We start from the raw sequence: 13,043 nt of genomic DNA, 5'->3' as shown, positions 1-13,043 counted from the left end.
TCACCAAAGGATTTTACCTCCATAGTAGCTAAGCTAAGAGTTGACAGTTCTGCTGCACCAAAGAATGAGTTGTAGGCACAATTTTTAGATAAAGATTTCATACTTTGGTCAAAGCTATTTGACTTGAGTCTTCATTCTCAGCCCACAGAGAACAGGTTACATTCATTTAAGAAATGGTGTGTGTATTAAGATGGCCTATCCATGAAGTCATTCACCAACTGTTTCAATGAACAATGGTTCTTCTTGGAGGGTGGCACAGTCATTAGGTGAGGGTAAGAATCTGTTTCATTGGCTGTGATGATTTTGAAAAGCATTCATCTCAGAGAAAGAGCAACTTATAAAGTCCTCTTCTTCAAAATTGATACAATAGTTATAAATATCAAGCAAAGCATTCAGTCTCACTCTTTGTTGTTCTCTTACAAGCCACCTCTCAAATTAATTGTCTATGTTTCTTTTGGCTGTATAAGTAATTTTGAAATATGTAAGCTGTTCTGGAAACCATACTATAGTGTAAAAACATCAAATAAACAATCCTACTAATAAAGAGGCTGAGATAGGAGAAGCAAGATTTCAAGACAATTATGTGGTACACAACAAGACACTGTCACGTACAAATAAGCAGAAAGTGTATATGGATTGTACAATATTGGACCTATTTCTCCAATTAACAAATTAGAGACCACTGGATGACAGCCAACAAATTTCTAATTCCTGATATTTTTGAATTTCAATCGACTGGGATATGTTGGTAATATTAATTTTCATATTAAGAGATAATAAGAAAAAGTAATTGTTACTTCCTGTTATTTTTGTTGTTAGAGGTGGAATTACATTTATATGGTTTGCTGAAAGATTACTTTCTTGCTTCTAGGGTGTAGTTTTGTTCCTTATGTTAGTGTTTTCCATCTATTATCCTTTGTAGGGCTGGATTTGTGGAAAGATATTGTGTAAATTTGGGTTTGTGATGGAATATCTTGTTTTATCCATCTATAGTAATTGAGAGTTTTGCTGGATATAGTAGCCTGGGTTGGCATTTGTGTTCTCTTAGGTTCTGTATGACATTTGCCCAGGATCTTTCCAGCTTTCATAGTCTCTGGTGAGAAATCTGGTATAATTCTGATAGGCCTGCCTTTATATGTTATTTGACCTTTTTCCCTTACAGCTTTTAAAATTCTCTTTGTTTAGTGCATTTGGTATTTTGATTATTATGTGACACGAGGAATTTCTTTTCTGGTCCAGTCTATTTGAAATTCTGTAGGCTTCTTATATGTTCATGGGCATCTCTTTCTTTAGGTTAGGGAAGTTTTCTTCTATAATTTTGTTGAAGATATTTACTGGCCTTTTAAGTTGGGAGTCTTCACTCTCTTCTATACCTATTATCCTTAGGTTTGATCTTTTCATTGTGTCCTGGATTTCCTGGATGTTCTGGGTCAGGAGCTTTTTGCTTTTTGCATTTTCTTTGACTGTTGTGTCAATCTTTTCTTTTTTTTTTAAAGATTTATTTATTATTTACTTATTACAAGTACACTGTAGCTGTCTTCAGATGCACCTGAAGAGGGCGTCAGATCTCATTACGGATGGTTGTGAGCCACCAAGTGGTTGCTGGGATCTGAACTCAGGACCTTCAGAAGAGCAATTGGTGCTCTTACCCGCTGAGCCATCTCACCAGCCCTGTGTCAATATTTTCTATGTTGTCTTCTACCCCTGAGATTCTCTCTTCTATCTCTTGTATTCTGTTGGTGATGCTTGCATCTATGACTCCTGATCTCTTTCCTAGGTTTTCTAACTCCAAGGTTGTTTTCCTTTGTGATTTCTTTGTTGTTTCTAGTTCCATTTTTAGATCCTGGATGTTTTTGTTCATTTCCTTTGCCTGTTTGGTTGTGCTTTCCTGTAGTTCTTTAAGGGATTTCTGTGTTTCCTCTTTAAGGGCTTCTAGCTGTTTACCTGTGCTCTCCTGTATTTCTTTGAGGGAGTTATTTATGTCCTTCTTAAAGTCCTTTATCATCATTGTGAGAAGTGATTTTTAGATCTGAATCTAGCTTTTCTGGTGTGATGGTGTGCCCAGGACTTGCTATGGTGGGAGAATTGGGTTCTGATGATGCCAAGTAACCTTGGTTTCTGTTGCTTACATTCTTGCCTTTGCCTCCTACCATCTGGTTATCTCTAATGCTACCTGCCCTGGGTAAATCTGACTAGAGTCTGTCCTTCCTATGATCCTAGTTGTGTCAGAACTCCTCAGAGTCAAGCTGTCTCTGTGATCCTATAATTATTGGATCCTGTGATCCTGGGCCCGTTAGAGAGCCTCAGGGTAGAGCTTCCTCTGGGTATTATGGGACTTGCTGTAGAGTTTGTGCCCAAGGTCTACTCAGGGCACTGGCCCAGACAGACTGGAAGGAACCGTGGTGCCACCGGGCTGGCAGAGTGCCTAGGAGTGGAGCTTCCTCTGGGTGTTGTGGGATTGGATGGGGAATTTGTGCCCAAGGTCTGCTCAGGGCACCAGCCCAGACCAAAAAGAAATATTATAATATGAAAGGATATAATAGGTCTGAGATTTATTTTAAAATATGACAGTAAAGCCAGGTCATGGTGGAACAGCCTTTAATCCCAGCACCTGGGAAGCAGAGGCCAGCCTGATAAATAGAGTGAGTCCAAGTTGGGGTTTCTCTGTACACCCCTGGCTATCTACACAAACAAAAAACAAACTAATACCCCACAAAAAACAAGATAGTAAAAAATTAGTTCTGGGGCTAGGGAAATTAGAGGGCTTACTTGGAAAGGAGCTTGCTGTACAAGCATGAGGATCTGAGTTCTGATCCCCAGACCCATGGGAAGGTGGGCATAGCACCACACATCCGTAATCCCAGTGTTTCTATGTTGAGATGGGAGGTAGAGACAGGAGAATCCCTGGAAGCTCACTGCTTAGCCAGTCTGGCATATGCAGCAGCAAATAAGCTCTCAAATAGAGAGCAAAGCAAGGACTAATATCCAAGGTTGTCTTCCGCCCTCCACATGCACACTGTGGCACATGTGAACCTATGACTTACACACATGTGCATGTACATGCACACAGAAAGCAAGAAAGGAAAGCATTAGTATCGTAAAAGAAAAAAAAATTAAGAGAGGAATATGTGTGATCCAGTTGTTGGGGTACATGGCATGTAACTGTCTCATTCCTCACGGTAAGTAAAGTTCTGAGCCAGCAAGATGGTTCAGTGGGTAATGGCACTTGCGGCTGATCCTGTCAACCTGAGTTTGGTTCCTGGAACCCACACGGTGAAAGGAGAGAATGAACTCACACAATCTCATACCCAAAATAAGTACATAAATAAGTAAATGTCATTTTAAACATGTAAAGAAGAAAGGAAATTCTACTGTGCCTACCTGGTGGGCTTCTACTCCTATGGCTTGTAGAGCAGACTTGAAGAACTCAGGGGAGGGTTTCCCCACCACTTCAGCCTTGATACCACAGGCATACTGGCATAGAGAGAACACTGTATGAGTTTCAGATCAGGAACATGAGAGTAGACACTCATGGAAACCTGCCTCATGATGGTCAGGGCCTCACAAAGCAAGATGCTATCTATGGGCCTCTAACCCTCTCACAGGCAAGTGTGTCACAACTCCACAACAGGCTGCCCAGAATGCTTGCAACACCTTCCTCCAGCTCTGTCGCCCACCCCAAGGCTGCCCACAGCAAGTGGCATACCTTACCTAGCAAAGCCACAAGTCTCCCAAGGGACAGGAGACCAAGGCTCTCATTTGCCTGTTCAGCTACAATCCCATCTCTTGCCTCTCCCTGTTGCCCCCCTCCAAGTAGACCATGGGGGGACAGGGGCTGCTACTACTGTGGGGCTAGGACATGGTCTAGCAGAGTCTGGGCAGGGGTAAGTAACTGACAGGCCACAGAAGGCTGGAAAGTCCTCTCAGGAAAGGACCAGGGTGGACACACAGCCTGAGGCGTTACAGGGCTGGGAAGGAAACAGGTGATCTGCACAGACACCAAAGCCATGAGTCAGAGCGGTGAAGAGCATGCTGGGAAAGAGCATCCAGAGAGTTGGCTGGGGGTCAGGGAATGACACACACATAATGACTGTGTGAAGACCAAGGTAATGGACCCCTAACTGCTGCCTAAGGAGAGAAGTCCCTTAGTTCCACAGAGGAGATAGGAGTGTGTGGCTGAAAGCCCCACACTACAGGTCCCACTCAGAAACATGAAAGGCTACTTGTCTATAAAGTACACCTTCTTCTCCAGAAAGCCCAAAGAGGGCATGGGACAGAACCAGGACAGGTACCTCAAGCGCCTTCATGTAACCTCCAACATCCAGCATCAGGCCAGAGGTCTCCTTGTAATAGCGTCTGCAAGAGAGCAGAAGGGACGAGGTACAGAGAGAGCCACAGGTGCGGGCCAGCACCGATGCCATACTGAGAGTGACCGACAGAGGCCACATGGCCAAAGAAGAGGGCCAGCAGCAGTAGGGCATCGTGGGCTATTCGGCCAGCCACCAGCCCCCTGCTGCTGGCCTTGTAGGGACCCTACCACAATGATTAACCAGGGACCCAAGGGGACAGATGGATCCTGTGACTAACACAGAGGAAGACAAGTGACCCGTGTTCTGGGAAGGGAAGGCAGGCCCCACAGAGCATGTGCTGACTCCCTAATTGCTAATAATTAACCCCTAACTGCTGCCTGAGGAGAGAACTCCATTAGTTCCACAGCAGCCTGCCACATCTCCCATCAGCCGGGGTCAGGCAAGGTGCCAGGTTTCATGGGCACCAGCTGCTTCCATGAGACAAGAATGTCTTCCCACATCCCAGAGACTACGCAGGTTCAGCTCCTCGGAGCGCTCCTCAGTTTAGCCCAGTGCTTAGGCCCATAGCCCATCTACATCAGACCAAGGCCTCGAGGTACTTAGAATCCTAGCTATAAAGTTACCAATACCTGGGGCTCTCTGAGCAAAGCCATGTGAGGAGGCAAGAAGGTGGCTTATCCATCATCCTCCAGAGATGAGAGTCACTATAACCCAGGAATGGCACAGTGATCTAAGTTCAGAATTATTAAGGGATCTGACCACCCACATCAGTTTTCCCTTCTTTCTATGTCCAGGGGAACGTTAACTAAGTATACATGCCGAAGACCAGAGAAAAGAGGGATGTGTAGGCTTGCTTCAACACTAAAATTCTTTCTCTGCTTTCTAAAAGTGACTTTGGTCTATGCAAGCCTTTAGACCTCAGCTTTCTCACCTGTAAAATGGTCAAAGCAAACAAACCACCCATATCTATGGCAAAAATAACACACTACATAAATAACATCACTCCTTACACAATGCCTGGATCACAAACACGACTCATCAAAAGACTGGAGAACACTACTGTAAATAGCTGTTTACTGGACCTAAGACCTAAGCCTTGACAAAGGAGCTCAGTGGTAAAATACTACAAGCCCCTGGCCTGGTGGGGGCACTCTGTAACCCAGCACTCAGGAGGCCAAGGTAGGAGGATTGTGAATTCTACATCAGCCTGGGATACATAGCAGATCCCATCTCAAGAATTTCTTTTCTTTGTCTTCTTCTCATATATATATATGCTGGAACATGGTCCAAGAATGGAGTCACGTGAGAATTCCAAGTGCTTTTGAGAAAACTCCAAGAAAACAAGACAAGAGTCTATGACTTTAGTTTCTTCAAAACATGGAATTATTCTTGGAAAGTGTTCTGTGCTCCTCCCAGGTATGGTGGGCAGGAGTGAGCTTACTTCAGATGCTCATTATTGCTTGCTGTTGTTGCTCAATTAAATGTTTAAATTATCCTTTATATGCCTCTATGGAAAAATGTATTTTTGCTACATGCAGCTTGTTCTCATGATTGCATACAGCTTTTGAACTCAGGAAAACATTACTCAGGTGATTTCTCTTAACCCTCAGAGTATAAATTGTCTGATGCTCTGAATAACGTAGGCAATTGCATGTGGCTTTAGTCTGACTCATTCTCCATCCTCATAGGTCCCATGGCCTCTAGAGCAGTGACATGTATGTATGGTGCATGTGTACATGCATGCAGAGGCCTGAGGCTAAGTATCAGGCTTCCTGGGCCACTCTTGCACCATAATTTTGGGGGAAATAGTGTATCAGTCAAATTCAGGGCTTTCTGATACCACTGGTTTTGCAAGCCAGCTTTCTCTCAGAATATCCCATCTCTACCAGCCTGGAAGTACAGGCAGTCTGCTACACCTAGCAGGCATTTATGTGGGTTCTGGGGAATCCAAACTCCAGCCCTCCTGCTTGCATGCCAACGGCTTTAACCACAAAGACATCTCCAAAGCCCTAAAGAAATTTTCTTAAAAGGCTCATAGAGTAGAACACTTGCCGAGCAAGCATGAGGACCTTCAGTTCCCCAGAACCCACATGAAGCCAGGTGCGGCATCATGTGTCTGCAATCCCAGCATTCCTGTGATAGATGGCAAGTGGAGATAGGAAAAGCCCCGGAAACCAGCCTGGAAAACAACAAAGGGATCTTGTCTCAAATATGGTGGAAGGTGAAGAGCAACGCCTGAGCTTGTCCTGTGACCTCTACATGCACACCTTGGCATGAATACACCTACACTTATAAACAAACAGGCAGGTAGGCAAGCAGACACACACACACACACACACACACACATATATCTGTGACCTCAACATGCTTACCCTGGCATGAGCATGCTTACACTTACCGACACACAGGCAGGCAGCAGGCAGGCACGCATGCACGCACACACACATGCATGAATCATGCAGTATGCATGCACACATACAGCTTTATTTTTTTCTATTTTTATACTAAACTATTAATGACTATTTCCTTAGCCAGGTCCAGAGCTTCAAAGAACTGGAGAATGATAAACAGAATTTGGCCAGCAGAGGGAGTTATTGGTGCTGGAGCTGTGCTGTCTGGGTGGCAGGTGGCTTAGCCTCAGTCCAGGACTCTATGCGGGGCTCAGGGACATGAACAACCTGGCATGCACCCCTGGCCACACAGCACAGAAGAGATGCAATTAGACTCATGGAGAAACTGTGAGAGCAAAGACGGTGAGCTGCATGAATAAGTGATAGAGAGACAAGCTGTGTCATGAGGCGAAGTGGGTCAATCTGAGCGAGGGGAAGGAGTATGAAGACCAAGGGAGTACTTGGGGATCACCAGAGCACATGATGGGCTTCACATTGGGCCACCTCCAAACTCACAGTTGGACCACCTTCCTTGGTCAAGGGCCCAGAGGCTACAACCCTTGTTCAGAGGAAGCTCCCAGGAGAAGGAAAGGGTGAGCAGAGGTGGGTTGGACAGAGGACGGAGCAGGGACAGACCTGAGGTGCTTGCCAGGAAGCAAACAGAAACTTCTACAACTAAACTGGAACAGGTGCAGCTATTTTGCAGCTGACGATTCTGGGGCCCTTCCAGACTGCCCCAGGACCAGCTGGAGGATACAGGAGACTGGGTGGATGGAAACAGGCCCCTCTCATTTAGAAATCTCACCCCTAAGGAGTCCTCAAACCATAGCTCTGCTGGCCCGCAATCTAGAAATTTATTCTAAAGGAAAAAGGACTTCAGGTTATTTAGACTCAACCAAAGCCAGGCCTTCTGAGCCAGAGGAAATGGATTCTCAGAAATCAAAATGGAAACCTTGCCCCCACTTCCTCTTCTCTCTCAACAAGCAAAGGCTTGTTTTTGAAACAGGCTCTCAACTATGTAGCCTGGCTAGCCTGGCATTCTTTATGTAGACCAGACTGGCCTCCAGCTCACAGAGATCCTCCTGCCTCCACCTCCAAGAGTCCTGGAACTACAGGTGTGCACCACCCCCTCCAGTTATGTGGTGCTGAGAACAGAACTGAGACGGAGAGTCTCATGCGTGCTACACAAGCGCTCTACCAACAACAAGCTACATCCCCGCTCACCCATCCCAATTTCCTTTCTTACTTTTGTTTTTTAAACTGAATCTGGGCTGCTTTTTATAGAGCCCACAATTTTCCTCTACTTCTTACTCATTTAGGAAATCAAAAATCTACCTGAAGCCAACTGCTGGCTGTAAACACTGTTCCCTTCAAGAGAAACAGCAAACAGGCATCTTAATTTCTGTCCCTTCACTAGCAACAGGATGTACAATCTTCTTTTCTTTCTGGCACAGTGTGGCCCGCTGCGGGGCTGGGAGGGTCCTGGGCCCTCCAGCCACTGAGGGCCACTGTGGCTACTGGGAGAAGCGGGCCAGAGGAGCAGTCAGATCTGATTTTATGCTTCGTTCTCCTGCCGTTTCCGATTCCTCGGTGCAGCCTCCCTGCAAAATGACCACTTGACCTCTCCCAGAAGAGCCATTAACCTCCATAGTCTGCAGAGTAAACAGCTTAATTTTCTGATGGCGGCATGACAGGAGAAATTACAAAGCCAATTCCCTCTCTCCATCCGCACAGATGCCAAATGTAAATCACTCCATTTCGAAAGGGACACTCTGCCTCCTCGCACCCTCGGGGAGGCCACTCCAGCCTTGACTGTAGTGACAGGAGCTCTTCCTGAGCCTTTGGGCTGCCTGGAGAGGCTGCCACCCTCTGGAAGCTGTAGAACCCTTTCTCTAGGATTGAAACACCCCACCTTTCACCCAAGTCAGAATCTAGAGGGCGGGAGGCCCCACTCCTATCAAATCAACCGTCACCTGCGGCTGAGTGTGCCGAAGTTCTCACCTAGCCAAGAGCAAGCAATTGCTATTTTCATCATCCTTTTCACCAATGCATTTATTCAGGCACTACCTGTAATCTGGAATAGCCCCTAGCAATGATGAGACTGCATTCAACATCAATGAGCTGACATAAATGACCTATAATATTACTTTTTCATTATGCACATTTTCTAGTGCAGGTCTGTCAACTCAAATATCCATGGGCAGGGCCCAGATCAGTGAGTTAAGCAGTCCAAGTGTGCCTAGCTCAACAGGCATGAGGGCCCAGTCACCAAAGCACCGGATGGAAATATTTCCAGGAAGATACCCTCCTGCCTACAAGCGGAGCAGGAACTCCAAAGCATTGTGCAACTTCAAAGTATGATATTCTGACGGGCAGTGGTGGCACACACCTTTAATCCCAGCACTTGGGAGGCAGAGACAGGCGGATTTCTGAGTTCGAGGCCAGCCTGGTCTACAGAGTGAGTTCCAGAACAACCAGAGCTACACAGAGAAACCCTGACTTGAAAAAAAAAAATAAAAACAAACAAAATTTCTCTTAATTAAAAATGAATAAAGAACATACTGAAAAACAAAACAAAGTAAGGGAGAAAGAAGGGAGGAGGAGAGAAAGATGTTAAGTAAGCAATGCTTCCTTTAAAAAAAAAAAAAAAGATGCCAGAGTCTATATCCTGACTGACTGTCCTCTGCCCAAGAGCTTGGCCCACAGCTGATGGCAATGTTGAGAGGTGGTAAATCTTTAAGGAGGTGGGGGTCCAGTAAAAAGAACTTAGGTCCCTAAGGGAGGGCCTTTGAGGGGATACTGGGACTCCTCCTCTTTCTCTCTCTGCTTCCCAGGCTCCGTGGAGATGAACTAGCCTCATCTCCTACCATGATGTCCACTGTCACCACAAGCCCAAAGCAAGGCGCCATGAAGCATCTGAGATGGTAAGCCTCCCTTTCCGTTGTTTACTTCAGGTATCACTGGAGTGATGAAACTGACTAGCATGGTGTTCAGGTGTACACTAAAAGCCAAAGCATGGGGAACAAATCCCAACTCTACAGAGAAGGCACCCAGCACCCAGCAAACGGCACCCTGTATCCATACCCAGCCCAGAGCATCTTCCCAGAGCCCAAGTCCACCTATTACTACAGCAAGTATCCCTAGGAACCATTCCTGATCATTCTGTGCTATGTCCTATGCTAAGGGACCTTTGCCTCCTTCACCACAAACTTTAGACAGTGGACACCTGGCCTTTGAGGTCTCCTTAGGGTTGAAGCCCTGACCCCTCTCCTGGCCCAAGATTCATACAGAAACTTGGTCAGGCAGCCCTGGAAAGATAAAGGGGAAAAAAGGAAGAATGAAGAGAAAAGGTGAGGGAAGGAGGAGAGCCTCTGTGCTCACTCCCAAACCACCTGAGGGAGGAGAGCACCTGTGCTCACTCCCAAACCCTGTCTGAAGCTATCTCTACTTGGTCCCACCACAGAGAACCATGACACACAGGGCAGAGCTGCCCGGCACACTCTTTCTGCTGCCGACTCACCCTTTTCCCAGGGATATAAGCACAGGGTTTTCCAGCTCCATTAGCACTTGGAAGGCTCTGTTCATGTTCTGATAGGAAAAGGCTTCCCCAGCATCTGCAATCACCACACAGTTTGGGTTGGACATATCAATGCCATCAAATTCTGAGCGGACTCCTGGAAAGACAAGAGACAGACAGCCTTCAAGCCCAGAATGTGGCATACTCCTAATAGGTCTGCCTGGCAGAAAATGTATTTCAGAACAGCCTTGTGATGGTTTGAATGAAAATGGCCCCCACAGGCTCATAGGGAGTGGCACTGTTAGGAGGTGTGGCCTTGCTGGAGCAAGTGTGGCCTTCTTGGAGAAAGGGGTGTCTCTAGGGGTGGGCTATAAATGCTCAAGCCAGGCCCAGTGTCACTTTCTCTTCCAGCTGCCTGTGGATCTAGAGGAAGCTCCCTCAGCTGTGTAATCCTGCACCATGCCTGCCTCCGCGTCACCATGACAATGTACTAAACCTCTAAACTGTAAGCCAGTCCCAATGAAATGTTTTCCTTTATAAGTGGTGGCACACACCTTTAATCTCAGCACTCAGAGGCATAGGCAGGCAAATCTCAGAAAGTTCAAGGCCAGCCTGGTCTACAGAGTAAGTTCCAAGACAGTCAGGGTTACACAGAGAAACCCTGTCTCAGAAAAAAAGAAATAAAAAAGAGTTGTCATGGTCGTAGTGTCTCTTTACAGCAGCAGAAATGCTAAGACAGACCTGAAGCTGGGCAATATCGAGGCATAAATATTCTGTGGTATGTTCCCTACATGGCTAAGAGCAAGAACCCAGTGGTGTGTGTAACCTCTAGGCTGGCGAGGGGAGCTTCACACAGAAGACTACTTTCTGTGAAGGAGAGGGTTACTTCAGCAGGCCTGGCTTGCTCGAATCCTGGACAAGCCAGAGAAAGGCCTGCCTTTAAGACAGGCCCTCCAACAGCTCTAGGGAGGACCCCAGGTACCCTACAAAATCCTGTTTGATAGGAAGGGTTTGCACTCCTGACCAACAGGGTCATGCTGGCCAGTTTGATCTTGAGTGAAGCGTGTGGATGGAGATGGAGTCCCTAAGGTTAGTCACATGGGGACCGTGTACGTAGATGACCAACCCTTGTCAAAAAAGTGTAGGCTCCAAAGCTCCCATCAGCTTCCCTGTTGCCAACCTGCAGTGTCACACTCCACTGCTGAGATAACTGAGCACATCCAGGGTAGGGACAACTGGGATTTCACACCTGCCTTCTTCTGCCCTTTGCCCCTTGCAGCTCCTCCCCTTGTTGAGCTGAGCTGTGGTCTTTCACTGTACCCAGCTTTAATCTCAAGGGCAACTGGGATTAAAGCTGAGAGCCCTTCCAGGGAATCACTGAGACCTAAGGTGGTCTTTGGGGTCCCTGGATCAATTATACATTTGTATAACTCTATTGGTATGAAATCCTAAATAGGTACATTTATTTACATTATCACTAAGGGGGTAGGGCTAGGGACTGACTGAAGGGTGTGCAGGAAGCTTCAGGATGATAATATTGGAGATCTCTAGGGATGTGGGATTCTAGGGGCATGAAAATTAAGGCCAGCAAAAGTGCAGTAGGGAGCCAAGCCCAGGCCCACACCTTTAATCCCAGCACTGGAGAGGCAGAGGCAAGAGGACCTCTGTGACTTGGAGGCAAGCCTGGGTTACAGATTAAGTCCCAGGCCAATCAAAGATACACAGAGAAACCTTGTCTTAGAAAAATAAATAATAAATAAGTAAAAGTGTAAGAGAGGTTGAGCTTCTCATTGCATGTAAAATCTTACATCAGCAGAAAAGAAACAAACTGACCACATACCGAGCTCTACGAAATGCTGAGGACTGTCCCAGCATGCACTGGGGAATGATTCAAAAGTAAAACTAACAGACAGATGGAGGCATGGATGGACAGAGCTAAGAAAACACTATAGAATATCTTTCTCTATGTCCAGGAGGCAGGAACAAATATTTTAATAGTGTGTGTGTGTGTGTGTGTGTGTGTGTGTATGCGCACACACATGTGCACATGCATGCTTGCATGTGGAGGTTAGGACAATATTGGGTGTCTTCCTCAATGGCTCTACACCTTGTTTGTTGAGACATATCTTACTGAATCTTAGAGCGTGCTAATTGGGCCAGACTGATGACCAGCAAGCCCCTGGGATCCTTATGTCCTTGACCCTTGGATTATAGGGATACATGGCTATGCCCAGCTTTTCACATGGCTGTTGGGGATCAAACTCAACTCCTAGTGCCTTGTAGCAGGCACTTTACTGACTGAGTTATCTCCATACCTGCCCCCCCAATTAAATGTTTTTAGGTCTGTTATACACGTAAAGATTTTTCATAGTACTAGGGAGGAAACCTCAGTAATAAAACCCACAGAAAGTCAAAGCCTGAAACCAGGCATAGTTCCTGAAAACACAGGCACAGCATTAGAGGAAGGGCACATGCCCCTCCCACCCCCTCAGCTCCTGTTATGGCGGCTGGATTCCTCGGTTAGCACCACCTCTGAGCCAATGCTGCATTCGCCACTCCTGCCCAGCTTCTCTACCCCTCTTCCATGCCTAACAACCCTGGCCGGGTTCCTAACTACAGACAAAGGATGTTAGCAAGAAGATTTTTAAAGGCTGAGCGTGATTCCCTTAATCGGTGCCAGGGCAATGGTTCCACCCTCCAGCCTTCCAGAGAGTGCGCTCCTCCTCAGATGAGCACCCAGCCTCTGCCCAGAAATTTGTCAAAATGAAAACGATGATATTGAGGGAGGAAGCAAGGAGGGAAGAAGGAAGGAAGGAAGGGAGGGAG

The 13,043-nt window shown here is 46.4% G+C and overlaps 1 protein-coding gene across 2 annotated transcripts in view; it reads right to left on the bottom strand.

Moving 5' to 3' along the window:
- The window catches only part of Lhpp (phospholysine phosphohistidine inorganic pyrophosphate phosphatase), a 100,290-nt gene that overhangs the window by 66,050 nt on the left and 21,197 nt on the right, over positions 1-13,043 (bottom strand). For both annotated transcript variants that reach the window (XM_031388598.1, XM_031388597.1), the window contains exons 3-5: positions 10,221-10,374; positions 4,293-4,356; positions 3,382-3,474 (exon numbers count right to left, since the gene is read on the bottom strand). In XM_031388598.1, coding sequence (XP_031244458.1) covers positions 3,382-3,474; positions 4,293-4,356; positions 10,221-10,374 — 311 coding nt within the window. The remainder of the gene's footprint in view (positions 1-3,381; positions 3,475-4,292; positions 4,357-10,220; positions 10,375-13,043) is intronic.

The sequence above is a fragment of the Mastomys coucha genome, unplaced genomic scaffold, assembly GCF_008632895.1.
Source record: "Mastomys coucha isolate ucsf_1 unplaced genomic scaffold, UCSF_Mcou_1 pScaffold21, whole genome shotgun sequence".
Classification (NCBI taxonomy): Eukaryota; Metazoa; Chordata; class Mammalia; order Rodentia; family Muridae; genus Mastomys; species Mastomys coucha.
This window is presented reverse-complemented; position numbering and strand designations above follow the sequence as displayed.